At 43.3% G+C, this 15041-nt stretch overlaps 1 protein-coding gene across 1 annotated transcript in view; it reads right to left on the reverse strand.

Moving 5' to 3' along the window:
• The window catches only part of HYDIN (HYDIN axonemal central pair apparatus protein), a 316871-nt gene that overhangs the window by 30661 nt on the left and 271169 nt on the right, over nucleotides 1–15041 (reverse strand). Inside the window, 6 exon segments of the mRNA XM_045582700.1 lie at nucleotides 443–581; nucleotides 1052–1264; nucleotides 2455–2644; nucleotides 3946–4043; nucleotides 7098–7258; nucleotides 12144–12362. Of these exon segments, the coding sequence (XP_045438656.1) occupies nucleotides 443–581; nucleotides 1052–1264; nucleotides 2455–2644; nucleotides 3946–4043; nucleotides 7098–7258; nucleotides 12144–12362 (1020 nt within the window).

The following is a 15041-nucleotide window of genomic DNA, read 5'->3' on the forward strand; positions in this document are numbered from 1 at the left end:
ATGTTTCTTCCAGCTGGACCCCCTAACCTATGTCACCGTGGAAACAGTACGACTGAGACATGGGACATGACTCCAGTGTTCTGCTTTGACTTTTGTCCTGACCAAGTGAAAACACATCTGTGTCCTTCCGCTGCTCTCGGCCCCTTGGACAAAAATAACTTTGTCCTACAGTGTCCAGGCCTTCTCAGCTTCCCTGTCCTGCTTTCATAATCTCCATCTTTAAAACTCTAAATACTAAAGATCAGCTTCTCCATGGCCAACCAAGTGAACTCATGTCTGTATTGTCCATGAGAACTGCCTAACCTATAAAAACACTTGTGGATGGATGCACCCTTAGGCTGCCCTCCTTCACTCTTATCTCTGGTCTAAAGCACGCTTGTCACTCAAAGAGAGAATGATGGAAGCCCTGGGTCGCGTGGTCCTCATTCACACACACACACACCTCGGCTTTCTTTTCAGGCTGGATGCAGCCCTTCTCTGTAAGGCAGGTGAAGGCTGAAGGGTTCTGGAGACTTTCTGCTTCTTCAGAGACCCAGCGGAAGCAGTAGATGCTAGTGGTCGGGTTCAGGATTGTAAACGACCTGGCCGAGGGGGAAGAATTGACAGCAGAGAGTGAGAGGGAGGGTTGAGGATGAAGAGAAACTTTCTCAGGACCTAACTGCCCTGGCTCGGTCCCTCTACGTGGACCGAGTGTTGCAGATACTTTTTTTTTTTTTTAACTGTAGAAATGAGAACCACATCTCATGTGGTGGTCCAACGTATGGAGCTCTGGACTTTGGAGTAATAATGGTGCCAAGGGCCCTTCTGTCCCAGAGATCCTCTGTGGTCAAGGTGGTGGTTAGGGATTTTATGCCTTTGAAACCTGTCCTGGTGTCAAAACGAAGGAAATGGAATTCAGTGTTCTTGCCGTAGCAGCTCTCTCAAGCCCAGACCCCAGCATACCAAGCTGCTTCTAGGAACCCATCCAGCTCGATTCTCCGAATTCTACCTCTGAGTTCTTTAGAAGGATTGGCTGATAGGAACGCGACTGATGCAAGCCGAGGCAACTCACCGGAGATTCTTCCCTCCTATGCCCACACAGGTGAACTCGATCACCCGGGTGTTTGGGTCCAGAGGCCCCCCGCCAGGCCCTCGGAGATCCGGGTTGCGCCGATGCCCAGTGATGTAGTCTGACTCTTTCAGTTCAAAGTGGCAGATAGGCAAGAAGCTCCGCCCTTTAGCTGTTAGGACCGGGCCTTGCACTCCGGGTGCTAGATTGGGAATCCTGAGAGGGAGGATATAGTTATTTTTATTAATTTTTTTTTTTTTAGTTTTAGCCAATTGTTGCTTTCTTAGATGGTTGGAAACAAATATTACATCTACTAAACCATGAGCTCCATGAGCACAGAGGCTGGGTCTATCTTGGTCAACAACATAACCTCAGTGTCTTGACCAGTGCACGCGACGTAGTAGGTGTCCATTAGTGGATGAATGCATGGATAGGCTGAGTATGAGGCACCCGAATTCTGGTCTCTTCTGTGTACATAGTGTGTTACTTAGGTACTTCCCACACCAGGGTTGAGAAAATCTCCCTGCTGTAAAATGAGCATAGAGGCTTTCCCTCTGGTCCTCTCAGAGGCATTTGTGGGATACAGAGTGTGATGCCGAGGTTCTAAAAAAGTACTCCAAGCTCCTCAGAGAAAGTGAACTGGATGTGAACAGACTTTCAGCCCCAGATCCAAGTGGAGGTGGCCCAGGTGCAGGATGGTCCCTGCAGTGTGATTGCAGGGGGCTCTTATGGCTCCCCTAGGTCCCTGCCACACTCAGCCATGGTTCACGGGATCCTTCTGTAGTAGTTTCTCCATGGAGCTTCCTTGGGAGTGGGTACCACATCAGGGACTCCCATGGCCAGGTGCTATTGGACTGATTGTCTCTACCTGGGTCTGGAACCCATCTCTTCCTTGCTTACCATACACCAGGTCTGCAACCTCCCTCCACAGTCCCCACCACCTAATGCTTGTTTTGCTTACTGTGTGCCAGGCCCTGTGCTAAGCTTCGGTGAGTTACCTTATTCAGTCTTAACTGGAACTCTGCAAGGTGTTATTGTTATTTGCATTTTATAGTTAGGGAAACCCGGTATCAGTAAAGGTACAAGAAAGCCTTCATAGGTTCCTGCTTGTCCCAGGACTGGAACCCACCTGGCTGCCAACTATGTTGTTGCCCAGTGGACTTTTTGTCTGGGGCCAGGAAGAGAGAAGTGGGGCAGAAGAAGAAGGGTCTAGAGAGGGTTGCTGAGCCACACAAAACACTCCATTCTCCTTGTTCTCCAAAAGCGGGTGCCTTTGAATGTTTCCAAGGTGAAGTGTGGCAAGTTGGGGCTGTGGAGGCTCCCGGGTTGGGAAGAATGGGTGGTAGTGGTGACGGAGAAGAGGGACGGGAGGGGCAGAGCTCTGTCTGGGGAGCACATCTCCTTACTGGCAGGAAATGGTGCTCTCGAAGTCTCCAACCTCCAACGGGGAGAATTTCACTTTGATCTTCTGAGACTTCCCCATGGGCACAATGCCAGAGATGGGATCCACAGAGAAGGACAGGGAGGGAGGTTCAGTCCAGGGTTCCGTGGCGCTGTCCAGGGTGCTGCCCTGGCTGAGCAGATCCTTTTGCGAACCTGGGGGACAGACAGAGAGCCAGTGACATTCTGCATGTGCAGAGGGAGGACAAGGAGAAGGCATCCCACTCACGGGTCTTCAGGGCCCCTCTGTGGGATCTTCTAGCAGATATAGTTAACTTTTTAAAATTATTTTTAAAATATATTTAATTGATTTTTTACAGAGAGGAAGAGAGAGGGATAGAGAGCTAGAAACGTTGATGAGAGAGAAACATCGACCAGCTGCCTCTTGCACACCCCCCACCGGGGATGTGCCCGCAACCAATGTAAATGCCCTTGACCGGAATCGAACCTGGGACCTTTCAGTCCGCAGACCGACGCTCTACCACTGAGCCAAACCGGTTTCGGCAGATATAGTTAACTTTAGGCTATAGGGGTAAGGAATTGACTCCTAGCTCTCACAAGGTGACTCATGAAAAAAAAAATATTGTCATTAATTCCATCAAGTTTTTAAATCTGTTTCCTTTTGGTCCAAGGGAGTGGGTCAAGTAGATAACTGTGGGTCTTGTACCTCAAAAAAGAATGGGTAGTGAACACAGTTTTTGGAGAATCACTGTTTTAAAGTAGGAGTTCACGATCCAGTGCCCATGGGAAAGGGCCCAATCGGAAGGTCGCAACATTGAAGCAGGAATAATGGATATTCTCCCGCCAAGTGCTTAAAAAAAAAAAAAAAAAAAATATATATATATATATATATATATATATATATATATATATATTATTGATTTTTTTTTACAGAGAGGAAGGGAGAGGGATAGAGAGTTAGAAACATCGATGATGAGAGAGAAACATCGATCAGCTGCTTCCTACACACCCCCTACTGGGGATGTGCCCGCAACCAAGGTACATGCCCTTGACCGGAATCGAACCTGGGACTTTCCTGTCCACAGGCTGACGCTCTATCCAATCCACTGAGCCAAACCGGTTTCAGCTGGGTCCCTTTTTCAAGGGCTTCACGCGCATCAGCTTCAAGTTGGGCAAGGTATGTGATTTCCTAGGGAGACAGCTCTTAGCTTTCACCATTGTCTCCTAGGGTCTGTAATCTCCTAAAAGGTTAAGATCTAAAAAAAGAAAAAATTGCCGAAACCGGTTTGGCTCAGTGGTAGAGCGGATGGGCAGGGTCCAGGCCCTGGGAGGGCAGAGGTCAGCTCTTGAGTTTCTCAGGCCCCATTGGCTCCACAGACACCAGGAAGCCTCGGCTCTGCTTTCCCATAGCTCCTTGGGAGGGCTGATGGAGCAAGGCTCTTCTACCAACTGGGGACTCTGCGCACACCCTGGGTTTTTCCTGCCATCGCATTTACCCTTGTTATCTGGCATTACAAAGCTGACAGCCTTCGCCATCTCTTCCACGATCCAGTTGAATTCCAGCTGCACACCTCCTGTATTGACCAGCTCCAACCTGCACACAGATGGGGGAACGCGTTTGAGAAATGTGCTGCACATGATTTGTGTCTTGTTGGCACACCCGTCATCTACACTTGCTACTTTTCCCTTTAGGTCAAGCAGCTTTGCTTCTAAAATATTTCTTCAAAAGACAGGTTTGAAGCAATTTAATCTGAAATCATGCATTTGATGTACCAATTGCATTTCCTTCCAAAAACACAAAAATATATGCATAGCCATTGAAAGTGAAAATATCCACGGTTAGCCCTTAAAGTCATCCTGCGTACCGTTGGCACTTTACGCAGTGAGCTCTCAGCATGCGTCATGGTAACCCTGAAAAATTCCCAGGAGAGAGGAAATCAAAGTTGATTTCACCTGACATAGTCTATTTTCACTTCCTGGGGTGCAAAACCCACAGCCCCTGCCCTTCCTGAATCACTTCCCGCCAGAAACAATGCCTCTGTCCTCAGAAGCCACCTGACCCCTTCCTGAGATGCTTTCACTGGCTGAGATATTTGTCTCAAATTTTGAACAAGTGGAGCTTCTTCTTGCCTCAAGTTTCCCTGCTCTAAGACCAGAAGTGGGAGAGAGAAGCTTTTTTTCTGGAACCACTATGAAATGTGATCATTGACAGTGACAGCAGGAGGATGAGGTCTTGATACAAGAACATGACTGTGGCCCTGGCTGGTTTTGCTCAATGGTTAGAGAATCAGCCCACGGACCGAAGGATCTCAGGTTTGATTCTGGGTCAAGGGCATGTATCTCAGTTGTAGGCTTGATTCCCCTCGCCCAGCCCCTTGGCGCATGAGGGAGGCAACCAATTGATGTCTCCCACATCAATGTTTTTCTCTTTCTCTCTCTCCTCCCCTCCACTCTTTCTAAAAATCAATGGAAAAAAATATCCTTGAGTGAAGATTTTTTTTAAAAAAAAGAAAGAAAATGATTGTGTAAGAGAAAGAAACATCATACTCTCCTGGCTTTAGGGGAGGAGGTCTAGGTTGGGTTTAGGGATTAGATCTCCATTATCCCATCCAGGTAGACCAGCAGGTATGTCTGAAGTCAAGTGCTTTGACTTCAGGGGCTTATATTCATGTTTTGAATGCGTGAGTAGTGGCCTTCAGCCTAAAGGAAGTTTTCATAAAGTGGAGGAATCTTAGTGGCACAGAGTAGTCTTCACAAAAAGAATTCTGGGTTTAGGTGAAGGGCCAGAGAGTAAGAATTTTTGGGCTTTGCATGCAGTAGGTCTCTGCAGCCATCTCTCACTCTGCTATTGTGCAAACACAGCCACTGGACAATGCAGAAACGAATGGGCATGGCCTTGTGCCAACAAACGCAACTACAAAAGTAGGTGGCTGGCTGGCTTGGGCCCATGGGCATAGCTTGCTGATCCCTGCTTTAGGCACACTGGGCACCAGCAGAAGATATCACTCCTTTCCTTGTGCCGTTTGCTGCTGTAATAACTTGAGAGGACACTTCGAGTGCACTAAATGCAAAATGGGTGAAAGAGTTAATTACTAATGTTCACAAAGTAGAAATGCCAGCGGTTTTCATTTTTGTTTTTGTAATTCTCAAAGATTTGTCCCGTCTCAGCCCTTTTCTTTTGTCTCTGTTGCTCTCTCTGCTTAGAAGGCCCTTTTTTCTCACTTCTTCACTGGGCTACCTCCTGTTTGGTCTCCAAAATTCAGCTGGGGCTCCACTTTGTTTGGGGAGCCTTCCCGACACTCTGTCCCATGTTGGTCTGCTTTTAGGCACTATTAAAAAACTATATATATATATATATATATATATATATATATATATATATTTAATATATAAAATAAAATTGATTTTTTTTTCAGAGAGGAAGGGAGAGGGATAGAGAGAAACATCATTGAGAGAGTAACATCGATCTCTGCACACCTCCTACTGGGGATGTGCCCACAACCAAGGTACATGCCCTTGACTGGAATTGAACCTGGGACCTTTCAGTCCACAGGCTGACGCTCTATCTACTGAGCCAAACCGGTTAGGGCTGCCTTAGGCACTCCTACTGCCTACACAGAACACCATGCTAAAGCTGCCACGACACCTATTGTCACCTATCCCCCTGCTCCCCAGCCGAGACTATGAACTCTGAAAGCAGGACCCATGGCATCCTTGTATCCCTGCGTCTGAGTGTGGGTGAAGGGTTAATACAACCCTTTCCCCTCTAAGGACAATTCTGACTTTGATCTAAACTTCTAGCTCAGTTTCCCTGGAAAGTAAAGGAAAAATGCCAGCGGTGTTATTAGGCAACGTTGTTTAGAGTAGAAATGACTTCTGCTTGGCAAATGGCAACTGGTCTGGAGGAATGATGATTATCTGGAGGGAAGCTATAGCTGTGGGGTTCTCTGAGTACAATGACTCTTGTAACTGGGCATGTCCCCTGCAGGGATCCTGGAAGCGACACCTATGGTGCGGTCACGAGAAATGTTGCTTCTGTTGGTCATGGGGCTTCTTAGCTAAGGATGGACCCTGTCCCTGCTAGTGTGGATACTGTCTGAGCTGTCACCTGGGGGCCCATATATTGTAGTTCCTGTGTTCCTGGTGGTATGGATTGCTGCAAGGACTCTTCCCACTGAGGCTGAGCAGCTGATGCCAGTTTTCCTGCCTATACCTTGATTTCAAGTGTAAACTTCAATTGCTTTGTGGGTCTGAGTGTTACATTGGAGCCATGAAAACACGCTGGTGCATGTGACAGGGGATGCCTGGTATATGCTGTTATAGACACGGAATGCATGTTTGATTAATGCCTGAGTGGATGGAGTGTCGGCCTGTGGACCGAGAGGTCACGGGTTCGATTCCCGTCAGGGGCATGTACCTTCGTTGCAGGCACATCCCCAGTAGGGGGTGTGCAGGAGGCAGCTGATCAATGTTTCTCTCTCATCAATGTTTCTGACTCTCTATCCCTCTCCCTTCCTCTCTGTAAAAAAAAAAAAAAAAAAAAAAAAAAAAAAAAATCAATAAAATATATTAAAAAAAAAAAGACTGAGTGGATGATGAGATGAAAGACGAAAGAATGCTGAGTGCTGGGAGGCTTTTAATGACTCACTGAAACACGCGGGTCTGGTAAACCAGCGTGTCCTTAAAGCGCACATCGCTCGTCTGGCAGCTGTAGGACGCGTAGTTCACGTTGGCGCTGACCTGCAGCATCAGCTCTCGGTAGCGCTCTTCCAGTACCGAGTGCACAGGCTCAGGGTCCGTCTCTATCACCTGTAACAAAAGCAGCCACAGGGACACCATGGGGAACAACAGCACACTATTCTACAATGCAAGTTAACACCGACTCAGAAAGTTATGCTCCAGAGTAAAAGATTAAGGCAAACCTAAAATGACTCATGCATGGGAAGGAAATGATGAATTACTGAAGGCATCAGAACTGCACAGACGTGAGTTTGGGGACAGTCAGACTCCAAAGAAAGTAGAAGGGAGAAAATCATAAAGATAGGAACAGATAGTAATAAAATAGAAAATAAATCTAAAACAGAAAGGCCCAACAGAGCCAAAAATTATTTGAAAAGATTTGAAAGGCTTTTGGTGAGATGGATCAGGAAAAATACAAATAACCAACATCAGAAATGAAAAAGGGGACATTATTATTGATCCTACATATTTAAACATCTGGTAAAAGTGTTATGAATAATTTTATGGAAATAGATATGAAAACTTAGTTGAAGGGCAAACCCCTAAAACATAATTTAATAAAATCGACCTAAGAACAAATAAAAAAAAATCTAAAGAGTCCTAATACTATTAAAGACACCAAATGGTAGTAAAAAAATCTTAAAGACCTAAGTAAATACAGCGACATAACTTGTTAATGGAAAGGATGGAATAATATTACTAAATTATCAGTTCTTCCTAAACTGACTTATAGGAGCAATCCAATTCCAATGAATTTTCCATTTTATAGTATAGTTGACCCTTGAATAATATGGGGGTTAGGGGCACCAAACTCTGTGTATAACTTTGACTCCCCCTAAACTTAACTATGAATAGCCTACTGTTGACTTTACTAGTAACATTAATAGTCAATTAAGACATATTTTGTCTGCTATATCTATTATACACTGTATTCTTACAATAAAGCAAGATAGTGAAAAGAAAATGTTATTAAGAAAGACACAAGGAAGAGAAAATACATTAACAGTATTTATTAAAAAAAAGTATGCTATATATATTGCTGTAAGTGGACCCACACAATTCAAACCCATGTTGTTCAAAGGTCAATTGTACTTGGGAAATGGCTTCCAAAATTACTTTGAAAAAAAAGGGCCAAGATAACTAAACAGATATCAAGGCTGATTATGAAACTATAGGAATTAAAGAAGCATAAAACTGGCACAGGGGTAGAAAAATGGGCAATAGGCTATAGAGACAAGAAACATCTAGGCACATATGAAACTTAGATGACAAGGGAGTCATGGCAGATCACAAAAGAAGTGCTGGGCCAAGAAGGAATTTGGCAAGATTAATTATCTAGATGGAAAAACATAAAATTCGATCCTTGCCTCATACCATAATATCCAGGTGGGACACATACACACACACACACACACACACACACACACACAAACAAAGTGATTATTTTCTTCACTGTTATAGAAAGGTTTTAAAAACAAGACACAAAGTAATTATAGAGAGATGAACATTTTTGTTCACGAAAAGATAAAGAAAGTGAAAAGATAAGCTAAAATTTGGTGAAGATGTTTGCAGACAAAAATATAAAAGTAGAGTTAATAAGAAATAAAATGACACATACAAAGGACAAGCATCATAGTTGAAAATGGGCAAAAGGCATTTACAGAAGAGATAACTTATAATATGGTCAATAATCACATGAAGAAATATTCAACTTTAGTGACTGGGGAAATGCAAAAGTCCAAACTGAACCTATTTCCTATTTGTTTCTTTTTCTTTTTCTCTTTTAAATCCTCACCTGAGGAAATGTTCTACTGAATTTTTAAAGAGAAAGAAGGGAGAAAAAGAGAGAGAAACATTGATCAGCTGCCTCCTGAACCTATCCCAACCATGGAATTAACCCACAACCCTTTTAGGAACATATGGGATGATGTTCCAACCAACCCAGTCACCTGGCTAGTGCTATTTCCTATTCATTTCAACGATTAAAAAAAAAAAATCTCACAATGCCAAATGTTGGAGAGATCACAGATCGATAGGATCTCTCTGCTAGTAAAAATGTAAGTTGGTACAGCACTTTGGAAAAACATCTGGAAGTCACCCTGGAAAGTTGAACATTCATATATCCTATGATATATGAATTCCACTTCTGGAAATATAAACTCTTTTAAGTGAATACAATGTGACATGAATAATAATGCTCATAGAAACACAGTCCATACCAGAGAAGCCTCAAATAGCTTTCAAAAGAAGAATGGATGGTAAATAATAATGGAATTTTAGATAGTAGTGAAATGAGGGCACTGTAGCCACATGCCAAAATATGGATAAGCACATGCAACAATCTTTAAAAAAATAAAGTAAAGAAGTACAATTAAATGTTTAGTTGCATAGATTAAAAAAGAAACAAAGGACAAAACTCAAGAAAATGAGCAAAAAGATTCAGGAGACGATCTCCTCTAGGAAGGAGGTTGGGGGACAGCATGGCTGAGAACCACACAGGAACCCATGTTCTACTCCCTGTGCTGTGTGTGGGTTCATCTTTGTTTATATTATTACTAGAAGCCCTATGTATGAAGATTCGTGCAAGAATAGGCCTTCCTTTCCCTCGCTGCTGTCATCGCCTTTCTGTTACGGCCCCAGAGCTGCCTCTTTCGGCTCCAGCCCTGCCTTCCCATGCTGCCCAAAGGCCCTGAATAGCTGAGGCAGTGTGGAACACCTGCGTCATCCCACACCGCCCCTGGCCGCTCATGCCTGCATATGCAAATTAACCCTTCATATTTGTTGGGGGTAATTTGCATATTCACTCCTGATTGGCTGGTGGGTATCACAAAGATTTGGTCAATTTGCATACTTCTCTTTTATTAGTGTAGACAAGGGAACCAACCAAGGAATAATTAAAAGAGGGGCATGCATGGACCAAAAATAAGATTTTGTCTACAATTAATTAATTCTGGACACCTGAGGGAAAAAGGAAACAACTAAAAGACCAGGCATGACATTTGTGGAGATAAAGCTCTACCAATTCAGACATGTGGTTTATGTGGTATATGCAGTATGGATAGCAGGTGACATGCTTGGAAGTTCAGTTGGTCACTTTTGAAATCAAAGTCAAGTGGAATGGCCATGGAATACCATGCAGCTGTAAAAAGGAAGGTTCTCTTACCTTTTGGGACAGCACGGATAGACCTGGAGATTATTATGCTAAGTGAAATAAGCTAGTCAGAGAAAGACAAATATCATATGATCTCACTCATCTGTGGAATCTAATGAACAAAATAAATTGGCCAACAAAATAAGTACCAAGGCATGGAGGCAGGCCTGGGACACACTGCCATATCTCAGAGAGAGGAGGGGATGAGAAGGGATAAACTAAGTAAGTTATAAACTTATATGCCTAACCCATGGACACAGACAGTAGTATTAGGTCTAGTAATAATTAATGTCGTTTTCTAATACTTTTTTAAATCGAATTTATTTAAACAATACAACAAAATTTAATCAACAATATAGTTGCCGTTGTTTTCTACTACTTGTGCCCAATGCTCAGGAAGCATTTTAATCCCTCTGTTGTAAAATTCTTGTGATTTTGATGCAAAAAATTCGGTCAATGCATTTTTGAGGCATTCTTCATTATTAAATTTTTTTCCAAGAAGAAAGTTTTGCAAAGAACGAAACAAATGGTAATCGGAAGGGGCAATATCAGGAGAATATGCAGGTTGAGGGAGAACTTCCCATTCCAACTGGCGCAGTTTTTCAGCAGTGATTCTTGCAGTATGCGGTCGTGCGTTATCGTGGTGAAGAATTATGCCCTTGCGATTAATCAGCGCGGGTTCTTTTTCTCTTAAAGCTTGGGCTAACCTTTCCAATTGGGCACTATACACTGCACTTGTAATGGTTTGGTTAGATGGTAAAAGTTCATAATGAAGAATTCCTTTAAAATTCCACCAAACACACAACATCACTTTTTTTGCATGCAAGTCAGGTTTTGGCATGGGCTGCGGAGCCTCCCATTTTTGTCCAACCATTGAGGCCGCCTTTTCAAATTAACAAACTGCACCCATTGTTCATCTCCGGTAACAATTTGCTCTAAAAACGGCAAACGGTTTTGATGAGAGAGGAGCGAACTGCAAATTGTGACTCTTTGATTACGGTTGTTGTCGGTCAACTCATGAGGAACCCATTTTCCAAACTTTTGGACTTTGCCAAGTGCACGCAATTGATTGGAAATTGTTTTTTGTGAACAATTTAAAGTTGACGCAAGCTCTTGTTGGGTAATTTGAGGATTTTGCACCAAAAGAGCTTGAAGAGCTTCTCGATCAAAATTGGACACACAGCCTCGACCACTCTTGTCATCTAACGAAAAATTTCCCTCGCGAAATTTCTCAAACCAACGCTGGCATTTTCTGGCGCTAACTGCATCTTGACCAAGAGCACTACAGATGTTTTTTTCAGCCTCACTTGCTTTTCTTCCTAATTGGAACTCGTAAAGCATGCAGTGCCGAATATGCTCTTCATCCGCCATCTTCTTAGCCCTAGTTTTGCAACAAAAACCAAACCAAACACAAACTTTTTCAAGCAAAACTTGTTAATTGCACTTCACACGTTCTGTAGATACCACGTGTTTGAAGGTTATGTCAATACAAGTCAACGCCAAGCAATATTTTAAACGAATGTTTAAAAACGACATTAATTATTACTAGACCGGATACAATGAAGGCCTGGGGGGGGGGGCAGGGGCGGGGTGCAGGCAGGGTCTTTCTTAATTACAAAGGGGACAAGGGGAGGAGGAAATGGAGATACCTGTAATACTGTTACACAATAAAAAAATATATGTTATAAAAAGTCAAGTTGAATGGCCACAATTTCTTTTTTCCATGAAAGAAGGAATTGGTGAGACATGGCCATGGTGAGGGCAGTAGGTCTGGTCAGATTTGTGACTAAAGTCTCTACTCACTTTTCGTTTTGTACTAAAAGTAGAGGGCATGTTTCTGGGCACGTCCACCCACTTGACTGTGCGCATGCGGTCATCCCAGTCAGGCACCTGGTCTGCAGGCTGCTGAAACATGATCTTGGAGATCTTGCACTTGATATCCATCTTCTTCATGTTGATGGGGATGTCTGACTTCATGGTCACCACTATGTCCTTGGCACACCCAGGGTGGAGGTGGCCAGCCTGGGGAAGAGCCTGGTATTAGTAACTTGGGAATTCAATCTTGAGGACTCTAGCTACTGTTTTTCCCCGAAAATAAGACATCCTCCGAAAAGAAGACCTAGCGCATGGAAAGATAAGACAGCCCTGAAAATAAGACCTAGCGCAACTTTGGGAGAAAAAATTAATATAAGACACTGTCTTATTTTTGGGGAAACAGGGTACCTCATGATGCCATTTTAAAAAGAAGGGATAGCTGGGACCGGTTTGGCTCAGTGGATAGAGCGTCGGCCTGCGGACTGAAGGGTCCCGGGTTTGATTCTGGTCAAGGACATGTACCTTGGCTGCGGGCACATCCCCAGTGGGGGGTGTGCAGGAGGCAGCTGGTCGATGTTTCTCTCTCATCAATGTTTCTAACTCTCTGTCCCTCTCAATTCCTCTCTGTGTAAAATCAATAAAATATATTAAAAAAAAGAGAAGGGGTAGAGGCAAAAGTATTGGCAAGAAAAAGAAATCATCATTCAAGCTTGATATGAAGAGTGTTTTAAAGATATACCAGAGCTTCTTATATAGAAATATAATAACAAAAACAAGAGCAGCTAATATTTATCACACGGTTACTTGCTTCAGGCATGATTCAAAACCTGGACACAATTCCACCAAACCCCACGACAACCCTATGAGATGTAAAGCTGTTACCCCTTCTTTACAGACAAGGAAAAACTGTGACTTGCTCAAGGTCATACTATTAGTAGTGGAAGAGCTGGATTCACACCCAGGCAGTATGGCTCCGGATACCACACCCTTAACCACCTGTGTTTATTAATCCTATATAAATCATGGACAGATGTACAGAGTACATAAGCAGCTCTCACAGTGTGATCTGGTGGTCCTTCGGATCCCCAAGACCTTGTCAGGAGTCCATGAGGTCAAAACCATTTTCATCATGATACTTTTTCATTCTCATTTTCTCATGACTATACAATGGAGTTTTCTAGCAGTTATGTGACATATGATTAGGCTTAATGCAGAAGCAAATATGAGAATTAGCTGTCTTCTATGAGGTTAGATATTAAAGAGATTTATTAAAATGTAAAATAATGCCTCTATTCTCACACAATTTCAATTTTGGAAAATATAGCCTTTTTAAATAAAAATATATTTATATGACCATGTGATGGGTTTATTATTATATTTTAAAATTAACAAATGAATGCAGTTTTTAAAAACACTCTCAGTTTTTATTTCTAATATGGTAAATATTGATAGATATAACCTACATAAACAAAAGCTCTTTGGGGGTATCCTCAATAACGTTTAGGCATGTAAAGGAATCCTGAGACCAAAAAGGCTCAGATTTGCTGAAATATAGCAAATACATGAGAAATCCAATCTGGGCTATAGAAAAAAAATCATTTATGATTTCACAAACATAAACATGTGCACATACACAACTCACATATATACCAAAACTCATATATAAACAAAAATCGCATATATAAAACTACATACATACATATACATACACACTACACACACACACACACACACACACACACACACACACACACACATATATATGTTAGAGGCCTGGTACATGAAAATTTGTGTCCTACTGATTTGTGTCCCCTATTTCCTCCTAAGCCACAGTCTGGCCTCCCTCTGAAGGAGACAACTGGCTGATCAGGGGAAGGTGCCGCCCCCATCACCCTGCTGCTGCCGCTACTGCTGGCTGGCTGCTGGCCCTCCTTGGCCCTCACAGCTGCTGCAGCTTTGTCTGGAAGGATGTCCGGAAGATGCCTGGTCTATCTGGTCTAATTAGCATATTATTCTTTTATTAGTATAGATATGCTAGTCCTTTCACATTGATGAAATTGCCTCTTCTGGAAAGTGAAAGGAGAAGAAAGCTTTGTATTTGCTTCCCTGGGCCACAGATATGTGTGTGCATAAACAGGAGCGTGAGTGTGAGTGTGTGTGTGTGTGTGTGTGTGTGTGGAGGGGTGTGGACTATAATAAGCTTATATCTGTCTACTTTCACTAATAATTCACATCCCTCCAGGAAGCAGACCTTCCTCCTGCTAGCACTCAAAGCTTTAAATGTGGGGCCCTAACCCCCTTGCTCTATGGCCTGAGAATTCTGTGTTTGAAGACTTGGAGGCTCGCCAGGACCAGTTTGGCTCAGTGGATAGAGCGTCGGCTTGGGGACTGAGGGGTCCCGGGTTCGATTCCGGTCAAGGGCATGTACCTTGGTTGCGGGCATATCCCCAGTGGGGGGTGTGCAGGAGGCAGCTGATCGATGACTCTCTCTCATCGATGTTTCTGACTCTCTATCTCTCTCCCTTCCTCTCTGTACAAAATCAATAAAATATATTAAAAAAAAAAAGAAGACTTGGAGGCTTGAAAAGAGCAGGAGGCAGTGGGTATGTCTGTGTGTATCAGTGTTCTGGGACCTCAGAAAATCAATGATCAATGAAAAACGCCTGCTGGCCAGAGGCCAGGGTCTGCTACCATGTTGCCTGAGGCCTTGGTCAATGGTGAGATTTGGTCAGCAGCTCACCAAATGTGCACTGTGAGATGCTAAAAGGAGGGGTTAGAAAATTGCAGGCAAAACACACTGAGCTGGGTGTTAGAATGCTGAAGGGCACTGGGAGTGTTTAAGAGAAAGATATAACTTGAAACAGTTTCTAAATCTCAGTTGTCCAC

Source organism: Pipistrellus kuhlii, unplaced genomic scaffold, assembly GCF_014108245.1.
Source record: "Pipistrellus kuhlii isolate mPipKuh1 unplaced genomic scaffold, mPipKuh1.p scaffold_m20_p_17, whole genome shotgun sequence".
Lineage (NCBI taxonomy): Eukaryota > Metazoa > Chordata > Mammalia > Chiroptera > Vespertilionidae > Pipistrellus > Pipistrellus kuhlii.